At 31.6% G+C, this 14,882-nt stretch overlaps 1 protein-coding gene across 2 annotated transcripts in view; it reads right to left on the reverse strand.

Moving 5' to 3' along the window:
* Positions 1 to 14,882, reverse strand: part of GRID2 (glutamate ionotropic receptor delta type subunit 2) — a 1,124,557-nt gene that overhangs the window by 902,864 nt on the left and 206,811 nt on the right. For both annotated transcript variants that reach the window (XM_069485505.1, XM_069485506.1), the window contains exon 2: positions 2,104 to 2,259. In XM_069485505.1, the coding sequence (XP_069341606.1) occupies positions 2,104 to 2,259 (156 nt within the window). The remainder of the gene's footprint in view (positions 1 to 2,103; positions 2,260 to 14,882) is intronic.

The raw sequence follows: 14,882 nt of genomic DNA on the forward strand, positions 1-14,882 counted from the left end.
TTTCAGCTTCATTACCCATAGCTAACCATCAAAATAACTGGTCCAGAACATCCTGTTAGCATCAGAAACCATCAGGCAAACTGTCCAGCTCTTTCTTTTTTCTTGACAAATACAGAGCAGTGGTCTCTATCTGGGAAACTTATTTCCTCTCTCAATTTGAAGTGCCACAAATTCTTTCAAGTCACTATGGTTCTTTTGAAAAATATTTTTTGTTTCCAGAATTTAGCTGGCAGCCGAATAATTACACAAAGCAATATGCAAAACAAACAAAAAACCTGTTAGCATTTTAAAAATTGTCTTCACTTTTCAAATTGTATTCTCTAATAAAGGTGTAAGGGATGTATTTATATATTTTCTGCCTTTATAATTCCTTTCTAACAATTGTATTGTCTTCATTTCTTTATTTCCTACTACTTTTTCAGTCAAAGTCAATTTTTTAAAAGCATGAACATTTTAGCATGTCTTCAATTATTAATGTTTAGTTACTCAGAAAATAATAAAAAATAAAAAATAGCTCCTCATGTTTTTCTTGCTCTCATTCTGGCCATTAAAACTAAGGGTTGAGAAAGAAATATGATAGAGATTTCTTAAAAATGCTAACACATGTTAGCCTTTAGACTACCAATCATCATTTCAATTCTCTAATTGACAGAAGTAAACATGAAGTTTCAACAGTAGCCAATACTACTGACCAAAATATATTTCAATAAACGTTACCTGTATATCAAATAGATACCACAGTAAATGAAAAGGACAGCTTTTTCACACACTTATGTTTGTTTTTCTTACCACTTAATGTTTGTATTTTTTTAATAAAAATTAATAAAAATTCCTGCCAACTTTGCTACATATATCTTCCTTTTCTCCTGCTAAATCCCATTTAATTTTTTAATGAAGCGAATGCTTTGTTTTAAATTTGCATTCATTTTCTTCAGTCTAAATACATTATCACAATAAAATATAAAACAGATTAGTGTCTTAAGCCATTTGGGCTGCTATAACAAAGTACCTTAGACTAGGAAATATGTAAATAACAGAAATTTATAGCTCACAGTTCTGGAGGCTGGGAAATCCAAGATGAAGACACCAGCATATCCAATGTCTGATGAGGGCTTGTTTTCTGCTTCATAGATGGTGTCTTCTTGGCAGAGAGAGCAGACAAGCTCCCGTGGGCCTATTTGATAAGGGAACTAATCCCCTTAAAGAGGGCAGAGCCCTCAGGACCTAGCCATCTTCCAAAGGCCCCACCTCTTAATACCATCACAATGAGGATTAGGTGTCAACATATTCATTTTGGGGGGAAGTAGGAGGGAACAAACATTTGGATCATAGCAATTAGAAACAAATAGTTTCATGAACAATCAGTAGATCAAGGAGCTAAACATTCAATTAAGATTAATGGCATCAAGCACAAAATGTTGTTTATCTAAGATCTTTCAGTCAAAATATTCATTAATAGAAATGACCATGCAAGTATAAAAAAATAATTTGTATATGTATTACTTTGTACCAATGAAAAATTTTAATTTACTCCAGTGAACACAGAGAATGAGGAAAGTGCTTTAATATTAATATTTGGTACCTTGCAGAGAGTGAAAAATTTATAACCTAGGTCAGTATGTTACAATTCCAGTACAAACTCTTTGATTTGTGTCTAGTGTCTAAAGGTTTTCCTTGCAGCAACACATTTGTCATGAGTACACCTGAAATGTCAGTGCAAGTTGTAACAACACTCATGGTGGCAGTTATCTCAGAGAAGTCCAAAATCATAGCTCTGATAGAAAGTAATATTTTTAAGGAATGTTTCATTTACATTGAAGTCATAAAAATGTTGTGAAGTTTTTAACTATAAATATTTATGTCCATTTTCATATTATATTTCAATCAATACAATGACCTTCCACACCCTGTCCATTCAAAAAGTAGAATACAAGATTAACAAACAGCACTTGTGAAAAAAAGCAATGCCCAATTAGCAGCAAAAATACAAAAATGATTCCCATCTTTAATAGCTTTGTACCAATATAAATATAATTTCATTTTCATTTGAAATGAACCAAACAAGCAAAACAAAATAAATAGTGGACTGCTGATGGAACTTACCTTCTTGAACTGCTTGAAAAGGGTTGTTGCCATCAACAAATGTCACTGAAAATGTGATTTTCTCAGTCTGTAAGATCTCCTCATTCTGGTTAAGATCGCCAACCGCTGTGCGAAACACCTCATCATCTTTTTTGGCAGATTCATCAAAAATTGCTCCTAGAAAGAAGTGAGTTTTGCCATTAAACAATAATGTAAATATTTTGTCATGCCCTCTGGAAATATGCCAAGACTTATGGTTTTTAAAAAAATGTAAACTTTCACTTAAAGCATGCACTTTATTTATTACTGAGACACACTGTACTGGAAGCAGTGTGATAGTTGAGAAGGAACATTGTTACTTCTTCCAAATGGAAATGATGAATAGTACATCAAAGTGTTATTGCAAGGAGAGCATGGAGAAGACAATGTAATTGGTACAAAAAGCTTCTGTGAGACAAAGTGGCTAATATATTGGAGATCTTATATCATGAGATCTTTAGGAATTCATAGCTTGAAGAACTTTTTCTGAATAATAGGAGATAAAATCAGGAAACTTTCTGAGCGCTGTTTATAGAGTATATAAGAATCAAACTTCCCTTATGATCTTAATTTCTTCCTCTTTATTTCCTTCCTTCCCCCCCTCCTTTTTTGAACCAGAGTTTCATTATCTTTTTATAGCAGTAAACTCAATAATATTTACAGAAAATTTAGAGACATAAAAATCTCTCAGCAGAGGGAAGGAAGAAATATTTCCTGAAGAACTAACATAAGTCCTAGTGGATAATTATAGTATTTTTCATCCATATGTAATAATGATAATGATAAGCACCATGGCTAAATTTTATTGAGTGTTTGGTTGTCAGCAGAATGCTGGTTAAACACAGCAGTCTAAGAGCGAACTGTGTGATTTCAAATCCTGACTCTGTTAAGTATATGACCTTGAACAAGGCACTCAAATTCTAAACCTCACATACATCATGTGTAAAATCTATTAATCACAATACTATCCCTAAGGATTATTGTGTGTATTAAATAATATATATGCAAATTATAAATTGTTGTAACTAAATAGTAAATTCTCAATGAATGCTAGCATTTTCTTCTTTTTTTGAATACAACATAGATGAACATGAAGGACATTATGCTAAATGAAATCAACCAGATCTAGAAAGACAGAAAGAAAAATGCTGCACCATCTCACTTATATCTGGTATCGAAAAAGTAAAACTCGGAGAAGCAGGGAGTATAACAGTGGTTACTAGGGATTGGGAGAGGGAGGAAATGGGTAGAATTGGTCGAAGGGTATAAACTTGCAGTTTTGTAAGATTAGTAAGTCTACAGATCTAATGTCTAACTATTGTCTAACAGGCTGAAAAAATGTTGAGAGTAGATTTTACGTTCTCTGACACATACACATACAAAGGTAGCTATGAAAAGTGATGGATACATAGATTTTCTTCACTATAGTGATCATTTCACTATATATACACATATATATATATATATATATATAAAAAGCATCAGGTTTTATGCCTTAAATATATACAACAAAATAAGTAAATAAATACTATAATTCAAACAGTACTTAACACTTTCCATTACTTTTTTCATAACACAGTATCTAATACAGTATTCTAATACAGTACCTCGTTTAATCCTTAAAATAATTACTTGACATGTATACTCCTAAATATATATACAGTCATGAAAATTAAGATTTAGTGCAAGAAATATGCCTAAGGTCTCATAGCTAGGGCCAGAGCCCTGGGCTCCTTGACTCCAATGTCTTTGCTCTAAATCACTATGGGAGACAGGCTTCCAGGATTGTACCTATGAAGAATAAAAATTTCTTATGGGGATTCTGGCTTTATTGCAAATCTGAGAGACTCTATCCCATTTGGCTGTGCATAGTTTATCTATATTATTCTGATTCTTATAGTTCTAAGCAGGTACACATTTTTAAATTGTTTACCTTTTAATTATAAACATTTGGGCCAAAGTACTTTTATTTTTTAAGATGAAATAAATGAAATCCTTCCTAACAAAAGAAAAAACATATAGTCCAGAATAAATATAATGATAAACAAATGACTCTATATACCTACCACATGCATATCCATATACATATGTTTCTTGACTATTCATTTTAGTGTGTGATTATAAAAATAAAATTGTGTGCATATGAAAAAATCTTTTTACATATATAAATACAATATGGGTATTATACAAACACACATAAAGAGAGAAAACAGACTATGCATACACATATATATAAAAATATATATAGTTGACATATGCACACACCTATATATAAAAGCAGACACTTTATATATTCCAGTTTTGTTGATTTTATACATGTGTGACTAAAGTCTCAAACCTTCTAGTGAAAGATCAAGATGTTAAACATCTATTATTAGAGTCAATGCATGATAAAGAAAGGTTGAAACTGGACACATTCTGACAAATGTAGTAGTTTACTCTTAACTTCTCCACCCTGAAATAGACTCACCATGGGAAGATGATCATCAACTTCTGCTGGAGAAGGCAAAATGTCTAAGAGGTTTATTATATGAACCTGGCTTTGTGTCATCAGTGCTCTTTTCTATTGGCATGAATTGCACTAATACTTTGACCAGCTTCCCCTCCTCAAACCCTTGCCATCCATTTTCTTCATAATTTGAATACTTGCCCATGGCTGCGAGCATGAGAGAAAAGAGTAAGAATTTTTTTTTTCTTTCTTTTTTTTTTTTTTTTTTTTTTTTTTTGAGACAGAGTCTCACTATATCTCCCAGGCTGGAGTATAGCAGTGTGATAACAGCTCGCTGCAACCTTGAACTCTTGGGCTCAAGCAATCCTCAGGCCTCAGCCTCCTGCATAGCTGGAATTATAGGCGCACTTCACTACACTCAGCTAATTTTTTTTTTTTTTAATATTTGTAGTGACAAGCTCTCGCTATATTGCCCAGTTTGATCTCAAACTCCTGGCCTCAAGCAATCCTCCCACCTCGGCCTCCCAAAGTGCTAGGATTATAGGACTTAGCCACCGTGCCCAGCCAAATTTTTTTAATTGTCATATTAATTAAATGCTTCCTAATTATGTTACTAGATATTTATTAGCCAGAATATTACTGTTTTATTAATAGGGTAAAATATATATTACAGACTTTAATTTTTTACTTATCCTGTGATTTCTAAATCAGATAGAATTCTACTTTAGAAACTAAGCATTTGTAAAAAAATTTAGATAATAAATTTTAGACTTATGTTACTAATTTAAGCCACTTGCATGAAGAATCATTTTAAAATGTGATAATTCTTATACCAATCTAGATTAATCATTACATGGAAGTTTAATACTATCAGATTTAGATCTAAACATTCTTTAGCAGTTTTTTAGGATGTATAATATAAATTGCCTTCAATTGAAGCTGAAATACCAATTTATTTAAAATCAGATAATATAAATGTCTATTCACAAAGAAATGATGTGTGTTTATATAAAGATGTTTCAGCTTGTCATGGATTCTAAATGGGTCTTTTAAAAGAAGAGTTTCTAATCAGCCTTGTTTTATAGCAGGTGATGTTATTGACTTCTGCTGAGTATTGCTAATATATTTTTGATGAAAGCATTTTACTATTACCTGACAGAACACTTAATAGTGCCTTAAACATTAAACCAAGCTTAACAAATGGCAGAGACCTGCAGAAAGGATAGCAAATTAGTCAATTCTGTGCTGAATTAAGATATACTGAAAGGAAATGCACAAAAGAAGCAGTTTATCTTTCTGCAAACAGCAAGGAAGTACACAGAAGAAACAGTTCATCTTATTGCAAACAGTGTAACCAAAGAACAGGAAATCTTAGCCAACATTTCAAATCCCAGTTATTTATTTACTTTTTTCTCAGCTATAAAATCTCATCTTATATTTGGCTTTATCCTAAAGGGGTGCACAAAGCATTTTGTGTTAAACGCAAGCATTTTGCAAACAATCTGGTCAGTCCCACAGGAAGAATCTCAAGAAAGAAGTTCCTTTCTTATTTCATATACTTCCAGTAGTCATAGCAATGTCAATTCTTTACCTTTTGTATTAATACACAAATATTACTGGTATAATCCAATATCAAACATTCTACGTTTACTTTTTTAACTATATAGTTTCTCAAATTCAATATTCATAACTGTATAGTTAACATCATGACACAGCATCTAGTTCCTTCCTAGGCATTTTAATTAGCATGTTTTCATGGTCAATATTATTTTAAAACATTGAGGTGAAAAGCATATTAAACTAATCAAGATGAAATAATTCTTCCATCACTTACACACACATAAAGACACACACACGTACACAGTGTTTGATCAATAGAATATACTCTGTGTAGTCTTCCCATTGGCCAAACTAAAAGAAAGACTAAGCTATACAGCTGAAAAGGAACACCTCCTAAATATTCCTATTTTACCAATTTATAATTAGTCATTAGCATCATTAGTAGTTGATATTCTTCTCTTTCCATGGGAGGGAAAAAAGGCTTTACTTAATTCTTATACAATGACTGTGACATATGGACATATACATATATGTTCTTAAATGCAAATTATATCATGTTTACATGTTTTCTTGTATCTTAGAAAGGATGTTAATTCTAATGAGTTGTATCATATTATAATACTGTTGAATATAAATTCCATGTGATTAATAGACAAATTAGCAAATATATAAACAAATATCAAATTTAGACAAAGATCTACAAAAATATACCTGTGAAAATAATCATAATTTATATTAATATTAAAACCATGCTAGTCTAAAATTTTAATTGTCATGTGTTATGTGTAAAAGCATTAATGTAGCTATGCTCACTGGAAATTAATAAATTACTATACAAATCAAATTTACAAAACTGACAGGTAACTGACAAACTACAGTATCTCTGCTTTTTAAAAAATATAATTAAAATGAATAGAATTAAAAAAAATAGAGGCCTGGTGTGGTGGCTCATGTCTATAATCCCAGAAGTTTGGGAGGCTGAGGCAGGAGGAATTGTTTGAAGCCAGAGTTTGAGACCAGCCTGGGCAACAAATAGAGACCATGTCTCTGCAAAAAAAAAATTGAAAATTAGCCTGTAGTCTTAGCTACTCAGGAGGCTGAGGCAAGAACATCACCTGCGCCCAGGAGTTCAAGCCTACAGTGATCTGTGATTGTACCAGTACTACACTCCAGCCTGGGAGACAGAGCAAGACCCTGTCTCTTAAAAAGAAGAGAGAAGAAAGAAGAAAGAAGAGGAAGGAAGAGGGAAGGAGGAAGGAGGAGGGGGAATGAGGAGTGGGAAGAGGAGGAGAAGGGGAAGGAGAAAGAAAGAAGGAAGAAGAAGAATGTAAGTTACAACTAAACCTAATTTAAAATAAGAGTAGAATTGCAAATGTACTTGCATATGAATTTATTATCACAGGCATCATGATTCCAGAAGACTCAAGTTATTCAGTAAGATATTAATCATACACTTGTATTTTTAGTTTGAATATTAAATTTTTTTTATCTTAAATGTTTAAGAGGCAAGTGGAAGAAAACGTTATTTACCAGGTAAGATAGTGGAGGAAAAAAATGTGTTCATCTAGCCCATAATTTTCTCTAAAAATATTAAGAAAGTTTTAAGTACATTTTGAAGACATTGTCCACATAGTAGATTTTAGAAAGATATGTAGATATATACACACATATATATGTATCTTATTTTATATAACTAACATGCAAAATACTTTCAAAACTAAAAGCAAACATCAAAACACCTACATTCCTCTTGCACAATCAATTCATGCTTAAAACTGTATCATCTGGAAAGACATCTATGAAACAAAGTCCCCAAAAAGTTCGGTTGGATTTCATAGTTGCAAATAAAATCAAAGATGGCTAATCTTTTTTCAGTCACAAAATCCAAACACTTTACTCGTTTAATTTTGCCTAATATATATAAATTCTTTATGCTAGGTAATCTTAAAAAGGATAAACTTAAAGATACCAAAGATGCTACATGTAATGAATCTCTCATTTTCTTTGAAGCAACAGAGTCGATTCTTTTGCACTCACACGCTCTCTTTCTCCTCTGCCCTCTGTTTTTCCTCTTCACTTTTTCTTTCTCTGCTTTTATTCACACATCCACCTATTCATCCACCTGTTCCTCAAACCAACCTTTCCTCAACCCAGAGAAAACCATCACAGTGTGCCACTGTGTCCCTTAACAAATGATTTTATGGCAGAACAGTTAAAATTTATTAAATGCTTAACCAGGCCATGGCAGAATTTAGATGTCATCTAAATGCCTTAAATGGAAAGAAGCAAGTGTGTGGTTTCCACAAAACCATAGCTGAAAGGAATGTTAGAGACGTTATAAACACACCTCCTCATTTTCCAGAAAGTGTACTGCCAAGATTTTGAGTGATTTATCCCAAATTACACAACCCAAAGTTACAAGAAGTAGAGTAGGAGGTTGGAGGTTTGGTTCCCTGGTTTCAAGTTTGCAACTATCTCTTCCATATTATGCTATTTTAATTTCAAACATTTTCTTTACAGAGAATATATATGTATGTACATATATATAAATGCATCAGATTATATATGTGTGTGTGTGTGTGTGTACATATATGGTGAATAACTAGTACTTTTCTGGTGATTAGCCTATTAAATTTATTTATTATATTCCACAAAGGATTTAAAATGACAAATCATAGTAAAAATACGAGGAGAAGACTATTTTTACATAAAGTTTACTTTCTTTACCTTAAAAGCTTCAATGATTTCAGTTGAAGAAGTTAAAGAAAAAGCACAACTTTCTGCTTTGGAGGAATTTATTGGTCACGGTAGCATTTACAATTCTGCAAAGCTATTCTCAGAATTGTTAAGGCATCATATATCCTTACTGTTTTAGATGCTACTATCACAAGTGGGTTTTTAAATTTAATTCTAACAATGCCTTGTGTTTACACATTAGTCGCACTATGTGCAGATATCCAAATCAAGAGATGTTTAACATTGTTTAACCTACACATGGTATTCCTATTACTTCCAGTGGAAAGTATGCATCTATTTAAAAAGGAGGACAAATAATCAAAGACATTATCAATATTTTAAAAGTCAAAATTCTCCTTCCCCCTTATTCACAATACTCTCAGTTCAACGGGAAAAAAGTTTGAACATGTTCAATACTACTAGATAGTACAAAAAAGTAATAGTATTGTGAACATATGAGATAAGCATTTTTGTTACCATTTAATATCTTTAGCATACAACAAGCTAAGCTACTACTTCAGTGGGATTCTCATTACAATGAAAATGAAATATATTTACACATATACATAAATGTGTGTGTATACATAATAAATATATTTGTTTATGGATGTACACATATATATATATATATAAAGTTCTCTGTTCAGGTAACATTAGTTTCATTGAGATAGCCCCCACAAATTAAGTCTGCATTACAAATGTTTTCAGCAGTCTCTTCTTCAACAGAAAATTTCCTATAATATTCTAAGCTAATATTCTTGCAGGCATAAAATATGGTTTTCAGAACTTTTTTTCCTTTCATAAAGAGACATATTTTTCTCATTTCACCTTATCTAACCCTTCACAAGCACTCTTACTGAAGAAGTAAATCAAAACAATAACTCTAATTGTTGGAAAAAAGGTGCTGGATTTATACCAAATTCATGACAATTAGCAAATATTATTCTGAATTAGAGACTATTGTATTCTGTTGGGATTATCTCCAGTTTATAATAATCAAAATACTAACAACAATAGTAATTAACATTTATTAGTACTAAGCACTGTACTAAGTGGTTCATAGACATTATTTAATTTAGTTTTGATAAAAACCCTTTGCGAGGAAATGAAACTCAGATTAAGTAACCTTCCCAAGGCCCAAACTAGTAAGGACAGCTGCAGAATTCACAGCTCTTAGTTTCCAAGCAAGCTTCCTAAAAAAAAATGAGCTGAATAACTGGCAGTATATTGATTATAACAAATTCCTAGATAACCAAATAATATACATATTTTTATTTTCATAATCACTATAATGAAATTTTATTTGCACATTAAAATTATCAGGTAAGTTTTAATCTTACTTTTAGTTTGATAAAATTTTATTAACTAGGCCTAGTTTTATAAAAGTTTCTAAATAACTTTTTGCATAATTTTTTTTGCCACAATAATTTAAATTATACTGTTTTAAAAGAAGCTAATAGTTAAACTCAAATATTTATACTTTTTCTCAAACCATATATTTAAATCTGTTTTTTGCTTAATTAATATATACAAAGAATTAAATTGATATAAATTTCTAAACATTAGGTTAAATGACAATTTTTGAAGTTACTTGAAAATAATATTAGGTGAGTTACAATGAAATATGCACCATGGCATGTTTTTAAATGCAGGATTTAGAACAAATCTCTAGTCTTTCAATTTGTAAGAAGTTATTTTTTTTTTTTACTTTAGTGACTAGTGATCCTAATAGAATGAAAATGCTTTAGTCATTGACTTTATATATTAAAGGGCTTAATAATTTACTTAGATCTATAATATGCAAATTGTAACCAGGTACAGAAACTAACTGGTTCATTATTTCCCAATGTCCAGTGCCTACTTAGCATTTTGTTCTCAGAGTTCAAAGAACATTATAATATTAACTCTCATTCCACCCACCATAATTATCTAGTTTATAGGCAAGCATTATTCTTATTTTAAAGATAGATAATCAAGTTCAAAAAGGATATTGCCATGATCACGGAGGGAATTAGCTATGACATACTGTATAAAGATATAAGTGGAAGGAGAAAATTCCATGCAGATATCTAAGATGATTATACATAAATCCTTGCAAGTGTATTGTAATTTGTATTTAACTCTGACATATTAATATATGTCAGAAACACTTTTAATATGGAAGACACCTTTGAATTGTTTTCCTCAATATATTATGATAAAGTGACTTAAAATGAGAAGGGTAAACCATGGACCAAGAAGTGAAAATTTCAATGACTGTCTCCAGAGATTTCTCCAGAGAGATCTCCAGAGATTTATGTGTGAATGTGACATTCCATCACAGTGTGAACTAAGTCAAATTCATAAAAGGAGTCTTCATTCTAACACCGGGCCTTTTTCTTAACCCTCCTCTCCAATAACATGTGAATAGAATTCACATTTCATTTGGAGTTCCTATATAGTTGTCCATAAACCCAAAGCACATGTAAACTGACAATACTGTCACTGGAAGTGTCTGATTTTGTGGTATGTTTTCCAGAAATCTGTGAGAGAAAAGGAAATGTGGGCTGCTTGGTTAAGGAACAGATAAGCTGAGTCATCCACATGGAACATGATAGGAGGTCAATTTTTAACATAATTTCTTATTGGAACATAGATCCTCTCAGAATAGTTTATGCATTTTGTATTAGTTTTGTGTATAAACATTTCAAAGATCAATTCTCCTATTAAGTATCATTTGCAGTTGTTTAAAAAACACTAGATATTGAAAGTTCAACAATCTGGATTTTTCTTTTATAAAAGTTGCCATTTATATTCTTTATTTTCCATCTTTTCTTAGTGAATCTGTGAAGTAAGCCAGAGCTTTCGTCCTATGTTGCAGTCCCTACATCATACATCTAATTGAAGCAATATCCAACTATTACATACTTACCTGCCATGACAACAGAAAGAATAGACACTTTAAGCACAACACAGCAATTCAAATTCTTTCCAAACTGACATGATGCATTAAAAAATAGGCAAAAAAATGATAATGTAGCTACTGAGAAGTATGTTTACTAAGAAGACTTACAGATATTTTTAGAAATGGAACAGATTTAACATTTTTCTTATGTAACAATTTACTATATCCTTTTAATACTACCATCACCTTCCACAGAAAAGTGTGAGAACGCATATATAGCAGTATAAGTAAAATCATATGTCAAAGAAATATCTATATGATAAAAATAGTGTGAATGTTATTTTCTTAGAAGAGTCAAGCATATTTTGCACACAAATAATGTAGCTTAGGTTGCCTTGTACATAATAAAAATTCTAATTTTATGTTTAAGGCAAAAATTTATTCTTCTAGATGAAAAATCATTTTACCTATCTGAATTGGCTTATTGGGTAGGTTGCTTGAAATTAAGCATGTTAGAACTTCAGTAAAATATGATTTCATTTCTAAAGAAAATAAATGGATCATGTGGAATATTTCAAGAAGGAAAATGGTACTCTTCTAATATAAATCTCCAACCTCATGGTCTCATTAACTCTGAACCCACTCGTATTTTTTTCTTCTTCTTTATTACAGGAGCACATTTAACAAGAAAAAATGAAGACTTTATAGATAGCTACTGATTTTTTTTCCATGTCCTATTTTGTGCTCTCTCATATACTAAATGTTGAACAATATTAGCAAACAGCATACACGTATTGCTAGGGGATTTCCCTGAAAAATATTTTTTCCTGAGTTTTTAAATTTCAGAATGTTATGAGGGTACAAATGTTTTGGTTACATAAACTATTTTTGTACCATTTAAGTCAAAGTTATAAGTGTGCTCATCCCCCAGAATTCTGGATCCCCTTGTGAAGAAATTTTGCTAACAACCCTGGATATATTAACCTAAGTAATACACCTTCTAAGGTAAAGATATTTTAAAAAATACACAAGGCTACTCTTATAATTTAGAAATATTTAGGTTTAGAATAGTAGCTCTCAAAGAATAGCCCCTAGAAGAACAGCATCAACATCATCTATGAACTGGAGCAAGGACTAGCAATCTGTAAGAGCTCCCCAGGTGATTCTAACACATGCTAAAGTTTAAGAACACCTGGTATAAAAGAATATACTTTTTTTGACTCTCTATGCCTATGTTTTTGCCCTGTGTTCTTTACAAAAGGAGGATGTATTGAATCACAACAGTTTCACTAAATCTGAATTCTAACTTTTTGTTCTGTTAATCACATTAATGTTTCCTAAGAATTTTCATCTAATTATTATGCACTGAGGTTTCAAAGACAGAGCTATTGAGAGGAGAAGTTAAAGATCCAACAGCCCTGGAGAGTGATCATCATCTACTGATGGACTTAGCATTCATTAAGGTCTGTTCTGAGATTACTTTCTCTAAAGTCTCTGCTTATGGTTAAAGAACCTTGACTTTTCATTTTCTCCACTTATTTTTACTTTGCCTCATTTTTAGCCATATCTTCCATTATGCTGCCTACCATTCTGAAGACGTTCCTCTAGCCAAGGTATCCTTATACTTAGAGAGGAATATCTGACTCCATATCATTCTCAGATGGCACTTAACTCCTTTAAAAAGTCATAATTATATGATCAACAAATTATTCACCTAATGAGTACAATTTTATAAGAATGCACAACTTAATTTAAGAAATCATTCTTCTTCTAATTAAACAGCTCAAAAATGCAATATACTTCCTCTTGTAGTCAGTAATTACAGAAGCAATGAAATATCAGAGCCTATGGATTATAAAAAGATAGGGTAGGTAACTTAATATCATTTCCAAGTCTGAAATATTTACTTCACAAATTGTATTTCAATGCACTTCAGGGTTCTGAAAAGATGACAAATTAGTAAAGGCTCCTCAATCCCTCCACCAAAATCAAATATTCAGAAACTTCAGAAGAGTAAAGGTAGTATGCATCTGAGGAATCAACAAAATACTCTGAGAAAATGAGGGGAGACAAATGATTGTTGTAAAAGGTTGCTGGTATGTCAGATCAGCCTGGAAAGCCATCTCAACACACCTGCAGAAACAGTCAAAATCCTCCCAGGGGCTTATTAAGCCTCTGTGATCAGATCTTGGTTAAATTTCAGACCTCACAACCTAGTACCCAGCCTCTTCCTCATTGACATCCAGTAAGCTTGGCTTCTTTGTTGCTCCCACAACACACAAGGCATGTTCCCATTCCAGAGATCTGGATCTTGTTCCTACTTCAGCTTGGAATGCTCTTTCCCTTATACATAATACATGGTTTACTTCCTCAAGTGCTTCAGGTCTTTGCTCACCTTTTTAGTGACAACCTCCTTGATCAGTCTATTTAAAATTGCAGCTTCTGTCTACATTCACATTCCTCATTTCTTGATTTGTTTTTCTTCATAGTTCATGTCTATGAACTATGTACCATCTAACGAAGCACATATCTTAACTATTTATTGGTTGATTATTTTCCCCTTCTCTCTAGAAAGCAAGTTGCCTGAAAACACGCGGTTTTGTTTACTGTATCAACCCTGAATCACCAGTGGAAAGAAAAGTGCTTGTTGCATTTTAGGTGATGAATAAAAACATTGTTCAATAAATATATCAAGTGAGATTATATGATTATTTTAAAAGCGAAAGCCAATCATAACATTAATAGTGTAATAAATACTTCCACAAAGTATTTAAATTATGTATACCAAGGTATTGAATTAAAATTATACCTTATCTTTATTTGCCTTTGAGTTAACCTCATAGATAACTTTTATAAAGCATTAAAAATTTGAAAAAAATGTTCTGAAAAGTTTCATGATCTATGGTCACAATTCCCAATAAAACTTAATTTCCCCATATTCAATTAAAAATTTATTTGAGCAAATGCTTAACAAATTTCAAAGATCTTTCTTGAATTAAGATAACAAAGCAGGAGAAATAATCATAGTTCGATATGCTAAATACATTTTCAAATATGCTATCAATCTAAACAAGCACATTTTTCTATAGAAGTTGCAAATATAAGCTTAGTCGTTTATCTAATTCAGAAATA

Source organism: Eulemur rufifrons, chromosome 13, assembly GCF_041146395.1.
Source record: "Eulemur rufifrons isolate Redbay chromosome 13, OSU_ERuf_1, whole genome shotgun sequence".
Lineage (NCBI taxonomy): Eukaryota > Metazoa > Chordata > Mammalia > Primates > Lemuridae > Eulemur > Eulemur rufifrons.